General features: G+C 37.6%; 1 protein-coding gene across 1 annotated transcript; it reads left to right on the top strand.

Moving 5' to 3' along the window:
• Positions 1-4028: 4028 nt before the first annotated feature.
• On the top strand, positions 4029-9135 carry LOC134797905 (BAG family molecular chaperone regulator 2-like). Its single transcript, XM_063770250.1, has 4 exons — positions 4029-4304; positions 5588-5730; positions 6674-6786; positions 8555-9135. The coding sequence occupies exons 1-4, from the start codon at positions 4198-4200 to the stop codon at positions 8789-8791; spliced, it is 600 nt and encodes a 199-aa protein (XP_063626320.1). The 5' UTR covers positions 4029-4197; the 3' UTR covers positions 8792-9135.
• The last annotated feature ends 3026 nt before the right edge of the window (positions 9136-12161 follow it).

A 12161-nucleotide genomic window follows, 5' to 3' on the forward strand; every position in this document is an offset into this window, starting at 1 on the left:
TTTGTTATAAAAAGAGGTCGGGGACATCAAATTTACAAAAAGAAAGTGTTACATTTCACTTGTAATATTTTTTTTACATATCATACGTTTAATTACATTCAAACACAATTATTATATTTTAGTCTCATGTAATTGTTGGATTTATCGATTTTGCTCGCTAAGTACTAATTGCGGATCGGTCGAGCGACAAATCCGACTTCTCATCTCTCAGAATACAATAACATACTTCAACGAAAATGTGTTAGTGTGCGTGTTGTGACACTTGTCACTCGTCCGTACACAAAAAGAGATCGAGGTTTGCAAGATTTGTCTTTGACGTGTGTCATTTTCTATGTATTTGTGTCGTCATTACAGATTGGATTTTGTATGTAAGTGTGTGAGAAGTGCGACTGTGTGCACCTTTCCCCCCGCGAAAAATGGCAGAAAGATTTGTACGGTGAGATATCGCTTGGGCCCCTCCCTTCCGATGTGTCGGAAGCCGGTGTTGCTCGAAGGATTTTTAAAAAGCTTTTTTCAATTAAAAGACATGTCAAGATCTTGAGAGACCTTCTCTCAAGTTCTTTCTAATGCTAAAAAAAACGAACTATATATATAATCTGTCGTTATGACACAAGTCACAATGTGTAATTGTGTATGAAAGGGATAAAACATAAATTAACTAATTGAGCCTTGTAAAGGTTGTATGAATAAGGGGGTATCTCGCTGACGTAACTGCATGCCAACTGCCACGTCGGCGTGCAGTTCCCATGCAAGTTGCAGTCGGGTTACAGTCCGTCTGTATCGGCCCTAAGGGATAAGAATGGTATGTTAACTGTCGTAAATTCACACCAATATAGTTAGTAATATGACATCCACTAATGTCACGTAAGGATATGATGGTTGCACTTTCAACGTCTTTCGTGACATGCATCACTTTTCCACTTGCATACTTGTTAAAAAGCCGAGTTAAAAAGTGATGAAAAAAATCGCTACCATTTGAGCCGCAAGTGATGTTAGTGTATATCACACTGATATTTGTATTATTATAACGTTTGATTACACTTGGCCATATTTTGTGTTCACATTAATATATTCGCTATGTAGATACTAAATATAGTATTATATTATATGAAAGAGCGGTCTGATCAAGTAACTGGCAGGCCAATTAAAGTTTTAGTTATTTGATAGTATAATACTGATATGTTAGTGTCAAAAGTGACGTTTTTGGTTGAAGAAATGGCACTTTGACACTAACAGATCAGTATCATATCAGAAACAAATCGAATAACTAAAACTCGAATTGGCCTGTGGGAAGAAGTACCATAAGGGCTCATTCGCACGAGCGCTTTTACAACGCGTGTTGAAAAAGCGTTTGAATGACACAAATGGATACATGTGTATTTTTATTCACACGATGGCGGTGGCGCTTTTTATCCAGCGTTGTTGGATTTTCGACTTTAAGCGTTGGTCGTTAAATCGAATTTAGCGTGCGGCCGGATTCAAGCGCTTCTTTTAACGCGCGTTGAAAAAGCGCTCGTTAGTAGGAGGCCTAAGAATTGATGTTCTAAATTTTGCGCATAGCGTCCGCTCGATTTTAATTTAGGTACCTACAGTATACGTAGGATTTAAATTGGTTTTCGCGACACATAATTTTAAACTCATACTATATTTTATAAACGCACGTTGAATGATAAAAAATAAACTTAAAGTAACAATGACTACTACTAGCATTGCGAAAACATCTGTGTTTTCGTTTTTTTTAGGTTTTTAATGAATATGCTAGAAAGTCAATTATTAAAACCGCCATCTTATTTTTATAAAGTTCAAGTATTAATGTGATTTAAAAAGATTATTATTAGAATTAGAATTATGTTTTACACGACAGTTAGCAAAATATTTCCAATTTCCTGTTAGTGTAAAGATTTTAGAGACTGTCGTGTAGAGCACTCTAGAATATTATAGAATAATAGATAAAATCACCGAGTATAAATTTCTACCTGTAGAAAACAGCTTTCCGACTATCTTTTAGACTTTTGATATCGAAATTTGCGAACAAGTTTCACGATGATTACTTATATCATTTTACAAGGCGGTTTGTTTACAGTTTGTGCTAGTGGCGCTCCCTACGCAGAGTTTTGCGTAATATTGGGTCACGAAGTTTAATAAACTTAATTTTATTTACAAATTCACTACATATAACGGCGATTTGTTACAAAATAGAGGTGTTATAAATAATTAGTTACAATAAGAATACAATGATATTGAATATGGATGGTTACCATAGAGATTTTAGATCTCCATGTAAGCTGTTCCTATGTTCAGAGAGCACGTATACATTATATTCATAGTTTGGGTCTATCAGTTCAGTTCAATGCCTTAGTTAAAAAATAATATATACCTATTGTATTTATAAAGAATTATTTATATTGAATAAACACTACGGATCGACAGATCTAGATAAGAAAGCTGAGGGCCTACCGCGAAGCACGAACGAAGTTTTGCCTCTCTATCGCACTTGTAAATTCATTGTGACAGGGAGGCAAAACTTCGTTCGTGGTTCGCGGTAGGCCCTCTGAGGTGTAGACACCCTATTCTCACCAGCTTGCCTATTTTGAGACACCAGAGTCCCGGGATCGGCGGGACATCAAAAACATGAATTATTTATTTGTTGGTCACCAGCACACCAGTCACCAGTCATATTACCCACTGGATTTTTCCATAAAGTTACATTTATACTATGTTAATGTATATTAAAGTTTATAATGAGGCAGAATTTCACAATTTTGTTTTTTATCGATTACCAATATTTTTGTTATTTTATTTTGTATTTCAAAATTATAATAGTTGTATTTAGTAAAAAAAACAACGTGTATAATATTAATATAAAAATATATATGATTAAACTTTTATTTAATAAAATGTGTTTTAAAATCCGATTTAGTTCTAATTTATGTAACCGATAAGTGAACCGATAGAGTGAAATTATTTGCGTTTTCTCAACTTGTAATACACAGATCCTTATGAGAGACGGCACACCGCTCGTGAGACGTGTGCGTGCACGTCTCCAAGATTTTTTTTGCTTGAACACGTCTACGCGCACGTAGCCCGGTGTGCCCTGGCCTTAAAACAAGGCTTTATTGCTTGTTTATTCCTGAGGCACATGTGCAAAATCTTCGTTTATGGGACTTTATACAACATTCACAAACATGTACAATTGTAAAGCCAACCGTCTGTTTCAGTAGTAGAGCAAGAGATAAATAGAATGCTCTAAGAGTGTTATAGTGACAGTTGGGTGGCTGGCCATTATGCAATGCAGAAAGCTTGTTTTTGTTTATAAGTATCTGTAATATTTTAGGTGTAAAGTACCCTAATAAAGTATGTGTACATAAAAGTATTACTGTGCTGTGTCTTTATTCATTACTGGAATCTTATCAAACCAAAGTAAAGCCTAGCCAAGGGAACTATTATGAAGCAGAAAAAAGGACGATGAAGTGTGCGTTTAGGGTGAGTGCTTGTTTGCTTTTCTACCCTTCGGCAATTGCTCGCTTGGAGGTTAGTTATTGGATTATTTATGCTATTTGTATGTCAAACGAAAAAGTCTCGGTCACACAATAACAAACAAACTAAGAAGCGAAAACCATGAACCACCATGAACCAACAAATAAAATGTTTGCACACGGCGCGTGTAACATACTTGCGCTTGATGGAGTACTCCAGGGGTGTATTCCCATTTGTCCCCGCCCCACGTGACCGCCGCCATACATGAGGCGGAGACGAATATTAATGATTTCCATTTCTTTTTCAAAAATTGGCGGGTCGCGGGGGATACCAGTGTTGACCCTCAGCGCAGTCCAAATGAGATTCTTAACATAATTTTCATGAATATAATGTATTACGAATGTAAATTTTATTAGAATATAAAAATTTCTTAAACGTGTTTTTTAAAGAAAGGTTCTGTAAAAGTTTTTTTAATACATCCCTAAAATGTACCAAAGACAAGAAAGATTTTTCGTTTGACGTTTCATTGTTCCACCTACTTTCCATCCAGCTGCAAAACTGACATTGTGACATTTGTGTGTAAAAAATTATGAAGTGAGGGACCGAGCTCGAGCTGTTTATTATTTACATTCCATATAATCCGATTATCGTAACCATTATCTGTGTGTACAAGAAATTTCGTAATCTTGAACATTGGCAACGTACAACGTAACATCTACAATGGAAGTGGATCAGTTCGCGAGTGATTGGAGCTTCACCGGCGAAGGGTCGCGGCTGCCGCTCATTGACGAATCCACGGCTCTAGGAACTCAAGCTCCAAAAGACAGGTGACCTTCAATGTCCTTTATCCCAAAAATCGATTACCACTAGGTTCCTGCGCAGTTGATCTCAAGATAACATCGTCTTATGTATGTACCACGTCCGAAATTGGTCAACGCGTTGTTTAGGCCTAATCGCCGCCTACGCTTCGCTCAACTCTGTTGCTATGTCTCAAAATGATTAAATAACATGTGCTCTCAACAGCATGCTCATTAAAGCGATATAAAAAAGCGTCGTAGTTAGAATAATACGTAGATATGTGTATAATTGATTGTGGTCTGTGAAAGTGAAACATGGAGCTGTCACTGGGGCCTGTCAGGAGGTGAATGAACTCGTTATCGTGTCTGTTTGTGTGCGAATTCAACCATGGGTTGTGTGTTAATAGCACTTAATTTGTGTCTGCAATAAAGCAGATTATTGATGAGGCTGGCTATAATACTTTTGATTATAATTCATCATTAGTACATCAAGTAACTGTATAAGTTTTAAAATGGTTAAGATTCAATCAATGTAATTATGTATGTAGATGCAGAATCATAATAAGCAACTTTCTTTACTCTGTTCCTTAAGTGAAAGTTGCGGGCATGCACACAGTAAAATAATGCACTAAAGGACTATTAAAGTTATATTGTTCTGTATTGTTAGAATCAATGGGGAAAATGCCAGTTTATTGATCAGCACATATGGACTGCAAACCTATTTATAATGCTTTGGTTTCATTTTACCTAGTTACCAAAATTCCCTGATCTCAAAACTGAATAGTGTCAAAATGTTTGAATCCCAGAATGCCAAAATTTTAAACATTCTCATTAGCCTAAACTTCATATTGATGTGATGTGGTGTCTAAATAATCAAATTATGTACACTAGAGTGCTATATTATCCAATACTTAGTCAGGCCATAAGTTCTGTCACAAAGGTTTTGACTGATAAACTTTAATAAAAAAAAGTTAGCCATGATTTGAAAGCTTTGCAACATAGTGGCAACATATGGACTTGTCTTTAAAAAGTGTTTACTAATGAAACAAAAATAATTGCTCACAACCCCAGCAAACATTGACAAGTTAACAGGGGCGTATTTACCCTAGGGCAATCCGGGCCATGGCCCGGGGCGCCAACCCCCAGGGGCGGCATACGCCGCCCTGGCGGATTGCAGTTTGTTTTTCTTACTTGACTTCTGGGGCGGAGAAACGTTATGGCCCGGGGCGCCAAATTTCAAAATACGCCCCTGCAAGTTAATATTAAAGTACCACAGTTTGAGCCGTAAACCCATAACATATTGTTTGCTGCAGGCTCATAGCGGTGCTGGACCAGGTGGAGATGCGCGTGGAGCGTCTCCGACGAGACACAGTGCGCATTGAGGAGGAGCGTGACTCCCTGCTCTCCACATTGGACAGTGTCAAGCACTCGGAACTGCTGGCAGAAGTCTCGGAATGTAAGATATGGAAATGTCAACTTTTTATAGCCTGTTGAATAAACCTTTTAACATAATCTACATACAATGCTTTTGCAATATTCAAATTCATATTATTCATACTTCACTATCATAATTATTATTTATGTTTACTTTGTACATTTAAGTACCAACTTTGTTTTGGGACTAATACATATACATATGTATAATTTTTAATAATACATTACTTGAGCATTACTTAATTGGTCATGAATGAAAAAACTGTTTACAACCGATTATGGACCTTGTAGCTTGATATAAATGAATTTTATTTTATTTATTTTAAAATGTAGGAATAGATAGTAGTGGTTAAAATAATAATAATTTAATTCTTTGTGGGTGTAGTCAAGTTTATATTTTGTCATCTGTAGTTTACGATTATTGCACTACATATAATCACTGTAGTATAAGATATGTACTAGTTGATAAGATATGTAGACTGCACTTATGGTCAAGGTGACATTATATTTTGTGGTTTAGATTGTAGAGTTTTTTACCAAACAAAAAGTAATGCAATTGTTACCTTTTGCATGAATTGCAACTGTTGAGGGTTTCATTAAATAGCTGTTAATGGATCAGTTAGATCAAAATAGTAGATAATAACAAAAATGCACCCCTATTAATTATATCTATATTATTTTGTATTTATAAAAGAGAGTTTATTCGAATTTAAACTGTTGTGAAACATACTAACATTGAATAATTTTACGGTTTAGACTCACTTGTTTTGCTGCGCGCAGCAGCAGCTGCGTCAGCAGTACGCGATACACGGCCGTCGTGAATGCTGCTTGCACTGTTAGTGCTTGAGAAAGGAGACCTAGGCTCTCCGACACATGTCGCACGAGTGACTAAAAACAAGTGAGTCTAAACCGTAAAATTATTCAAAGAGAGTTTATTGTCTAATTTTAGTTATTTGTATGTACAGGTGACAGAGATGACATCTCGCGGTACGCGGAGCGTATACTGGCGCGGGCGCAGACGGTGGAGGTGTGCGTGCGCACGGACCGCGACCCGCAGCAGGAGGAGGCTCTGCACCAGGTAACATATACTATCACACATACACTTGCACAGAAACGTTACGCTGTGTGTGTGAGGGTGGTATTACATCTCGCGCTACGCGGAGCGTATACTGGCGCGGGCGCAGACGGTGGAGGTGTGTGTGCGGCACGGACCGCGACCCGCAGCAGGAGGAGGCTCTGCACCAGGTAACATATATTAAGACGGCGATTTAGACGGCGCGCCAACTCGCATGCGATTTTAGTTACATTGCGGGCTGTTGGTTACGTCCAATTCAACCGACCAATCAAAAACCGCAATGAAATGAAACTCGCATGCGACTTCTCGCACCGTCTAAATGAGCCTTAACACACATGTATACAAATGCACAAAAACGTCCATGCTGTGTGTGAGGCTGGTATTCCACCTGTCCAATATTTATACAAATGCGCATTGGGTCTCATTCTCTCATTAAGCAAAATGTGGGACGCAAATACAAATTTGATCAAATATTGGACAGGTGGAATGGAATTCCAGGATATAGGTTAGGAGATAGGTTACATATAAAAAAAACCCTAAAACTGGGTTGATAAAAATGTTCCAGAGTCCGTGTTTTACGTACTGCCTGCTGTCAAATTTATCACATCAAAAACATTACATGTAAAAAGGTGCAAGTCTCGCAACGCTTTTACTACAAAAAAGTTTTGAGATGTAATGTGAAACCAAGTCGGTTATTTTAATTAGTGCCAGGGGGTGTTAAAACCGTATCAATAAGATATCTTTAATTTGTAATACATATAATGACTTAGCCTTCGCACGGCTGCATAATGATAATGACATAAGGTTCATCGTCACCTATTAAAAATAATTCTAATTGAACATAACGCTAGCGCTAATTGCAGTTTGAGCATTACACATATTTACGAGTACGATACGAGTAAAGCATTATGTGCGATTGCCAAGTCATTATATGTATTACAAATTAAAGATATCTTATTGATACGGTTTTAACACCCCCTGGCACTGATTAAAATAACCGACTTGGTTTCACATTACATCTCAAAACTTTTTTGTAGTAAAAGCGTTGCGAGACTTGCACCTTTTTACATGTAATGTTTTTGATGGGATCTCATCTCTTTTTGTAGGCAGTCCTTCTTTTCCGTTACTCATACCCATACTATGTATACACATATCATAACTAAACACATCTTCATTCATACTCACATCGTATATCGTAGTGTACCTTTACTTTACCTACTATTTGTAGGAACTGCAACAGTAACTTTGTAATAGCATATATTTATATGGGATTACAAACTTACTTATGTAGTTCTTAGATCTTTAAAACGTGACTGATATAGCAATATTTTTAGGTTTTCTATGGCTTGATAAGCTGAAAACTACTTATGTTTAAAATTTGAAGCTTGTGGGTATGCTAGAAGTACCTTAGAATTATGATGATCGTAGGTGAGTGAGTGAGTGAGTGAGTGAGTGAGTGAGTGAGTGTGTCAGTGTCGAAACTAAGGAACTTTGACGTACAATAATTCTTAAACTACAAGTTCAGATTTAATGTTTTTGAGAATACATCTAAAGCATGTTAAGCCCTATATGTCACTGAAAATTCAGGGTTCTAGCTTCAGCCAGCACAAAATTACAGGACGTCAAAAATGGCCTGAATCGCTTCGAGAAAAGGATGGTACGGCCGTGCCTCTTTGTTTTGCTCGACTTGGCGGGGGCACTACCGTTCCCCCAGATATTGACGAAATTGACTTGCCACTCTTGCCAGGCTGTAACAAAACTGTCATTTCAGGTAAACATGTACATCGACCAGCTAGTAGTGTCAGTGCAAGACGACGCGTGCACCGCGCACGCGCGTTGTCAGGCCTACATGGCGGCCTGCTCCAGCGCCGCGGACTCCGCCGCCACCGACAAGAACTTCGAGACAGCCATCCTGGGCTGCACGCTCGACGACCAGAAGCGCGTCAAGAAGCGCCTCCAGGGTCTGATGGACTACTTCGCTAAGAAGAATGTTACCTCGTGCTCGTGAGCTTGTGATTGTGTGGTTGGCACTGCTGGACGTTAGTGAGTTTTGTTAAAAAAATCGTACCGGAAAAGCTGTTAAGCCTTTAAAAGGCAGAGGGAAGTTTCCCACCTGATTTGACCTTTATTTCAAAGTCATAGTGTTCAATTTTGTATAATTTCTGAGACCCTTATGCCTTATAAAGGATTGGTTTTGTCTAGCGTTCACAGATACTGGGACAGACTTTCACGTGGGCACTGTTAATTATTTACCTAGAAACTTAGAGCATTTAATAACTGGAGTCGCATTTAAGAGCTTGAGTCGCCTTTAAAAGCTTACCCCTCTGCCGAAAAACTTGCACAATTGTGCAAACTTTTGTATGGACTGACATGGCTATTTGTACGTTACGTACACAAATCATGTAGAAATAGCAATACATTTGACGGCCCCTCTTTCGCAAAAATCGGCAGACTGTTTCGTGTTTCGTACAGAAAATGACAGCCATGACGTCTCTAGTTACTAAATGCTAAGAAAATATAACACTTCGAACTTCCCAGCAGCTGGCGCTGGATTTTGTAGTACTTAACTGGATTGTTAAACGTTAACTTTTACAAACAGTTTTACTGCATTAATTACATTAGTTATTATTTATCAAACTATACCTCGTTGTTTTAGCATTAGAATAAGGGTAAATCTTGACGTGTCTTTTTATTGAAGAACGCTTTTAAAAAATCGTAACTATTACTTATGAAACCAAAAGAAGGTAAATATAATGTCCTTGCTATTGCTATAACAGCTGCAACTTACTTTTCATTAAAAATACAAGATTGTTCTTTATCTAATGCTAAAAAAACAAGGTATAGAAACTCATTTTTTTCTGCATCTCTTCTACAATAAAGATTTTTTTTGATATACATATGTAATTATAAAAAAAAACCATTTACTACAGATGTGACATTTAATAAGAGATTCCACATTAAACTTGTCTAGTAAAGTGCTCTGGGGAAATTAACTAAAGAAATTAAAATTATACTATGTATCAGCCTCATAAAGATGGACATGTGAAAAGTTTATTCAATATTATTTATGTCTCGTGGCAAACATTGGGCAGCAGTGTCACTGTTATAGTCTAGTATTATTTATTATCGTTACGGTAGTGTTCACAAGCTTCCATTTTGTATCGCTACGTCGTTGTTCACGCCTTTCCACAACATAGTTGTGTCACTGAGGTTTCCAATACCTCTCGTCGTCGATGTTGCCGAGCCCGTTTTTATAAAAACTTGTAATTTGTGATACCATCATGGTCCGATATTGTTGCGCCATTTACAGCTAGGCAAAATAGAGTAGAAATTAAAAAGTGGCAACACTGTAGTGTCGTCCCTTTCAAACCAATTATATAAGAAAACGGGACGACACTACAGTGTTGCCACTTTTTAATTTCTACTCTTTTTTGCCAAGCTGTAGGGTCCTAGCTAAATTGGTTGTTCAATACTTACGCTATAGAATTTCCAATTTAGCAAGAACCCTAAATGGCATAACAATCCCGTGTGGTGGCTGTACAAGCAAAAGGCTTCTTAAGCCGTTTATATATCCCAGATTCTAAAATGACAGTTTGATTGCCCCAACTTGTTAAACCAATGTGTCTTTGTAGTTGAAAATTGAACCATTAGGCTGTGTGGACCTCAGAACGAGCCGCCTCGAGAGGAAATTGCCGCGCGAAGCAGCTCGGTCGGTGGCGACGTGCCTCGGCCGCCTTGCCTTGAGCGAGCCACGTCTCCACCGACCGAACTGCTTCGCGCAGCAAGTTCTGTGTGGACCCTTCTATTGAACTGTCATTTTAGTATCTACAATATAAAAACATGGTTTATCTCCTGCTTACTTTTGCATTACAAAAAGCCTCAAGTGCTATTGTTCGTTGCAGTGAGTTTTAATTTGATGCTAGTTCATTTGCATTTCCCCTTCAAATGTTTACATTTTTAGTAGGGCTAGCTAAAGCGGCTTAAGCGATTCTTTCACCTCCAATAAGCATCTCGCGCGATTGTTGCAATATTTAGACATTTAATTCCAAAATTTGTCTTAATGTGCTTTGTTTTGCTTTAAAATCTTCGTTATGCACGCTTTGAGTGGCGCGCGTCCAGCGGAGCGTTAAGCGGAGCGGGCAGCGGCAAAGTGCTCTGTACAGCGTGCATTCATGCCGCTCGCCGCTCACGTGCGTTTGCATTTGTTTTACTTACATAAACGCAGTACGCTCCGCCCAGCGGCACTCAGTAGGTCTATCATCAGTTTTGACATTTACATATACGCTCACGTCTACGTAACTTACTTTCTATGCATCTCGCTCGTACTCGCATATTAGTGCAAGCGAGATGTACAGAAAGTAAATTACGTAGACGTATAGGTCGTACACTTACATATAAATCTAGCATATAAATCGCCTTCTGACCGACAAAATAAATGTCTCGATTTCGTTATTGTCTTAAAACTTGTACATTCAACAATAAAAGGCAAATAATTTATTTGAAGTTTGTTGTCTCTAGACATATTTCCATAAGTTTTTCAGATATATTGTTTGTGTTAGAATAGCTTTATTTTTGCATTCTTAAGTATACGGACCAGAAATGTAACTGTTATGTTAGTCTTTTGACTATGGTGCAGTAAAGTGTCATTCTATGGAACTTGCTAACTATGTAAACAAAAGTCACTAGTAAATTCATCATTCAGAGACAATTTCTATATGGCGGTTTGTTTACATAGTTAGCAAGCTCCATAGAATGACACTTTAGTCTTAAACTTATTTAGATGCTTGTGTTGATATTTTGTAGTTTCATTTTCACCAATAGATAAAATTCATTAGTATTAGGTATTTTTTGGATTTTATGCCTTTCATTCTGTTAAAAAGTTAAGATGTTGAAGATGGGTATTTCATATGGTCATATTTGATAATGTGTAAGTTCTCAACCTTATTACTTAGAATACATAAGGTCTAAAATGCATAAGTACGTATTATTAATATGGCCATCATGATCATACGGAGTGGGACAAAGACTGGCAAGTACTGCCAACACATTAAACTTATAGCTAAGGGTGGTATTCCATCTGTCAAATATCTGTATTGTGTCTCACATTTTGCGTTAATGAGAGAGTGAGACGCAATGAAATTGGGCAGGTGGAATACCACCCTAAAGGAGGAATGTTGATAACTGCAAGTTACGCTCACAGTTTATGCTTCTTTTGAAGTAATAGTGGATAATGTTAGTAAAGTTTTGTGTTACTTTAGTGAACACTTTAATTCACATTGGGAACAGAAGATTTCGAGAAGTTGTCCCAAAAGTCTCACATGAATTGAGTTTAATTCGAACTCTATGGTTTTTAGCTTTTTTTCTTCGATTCAGAGTTG

Source organism: Cydia splendana, chromosome 16 (assembly GCF_910591565.1).
Source record: "Cydia splendana chromosome 16, ilCydSple1.2, whole genome shotgun sequence".
NCBI lineage: Eukaryota > Metazoa > Arthropoda > Insecta > Lepidoptera > Tortricidae > Cydia > Cydia splendana.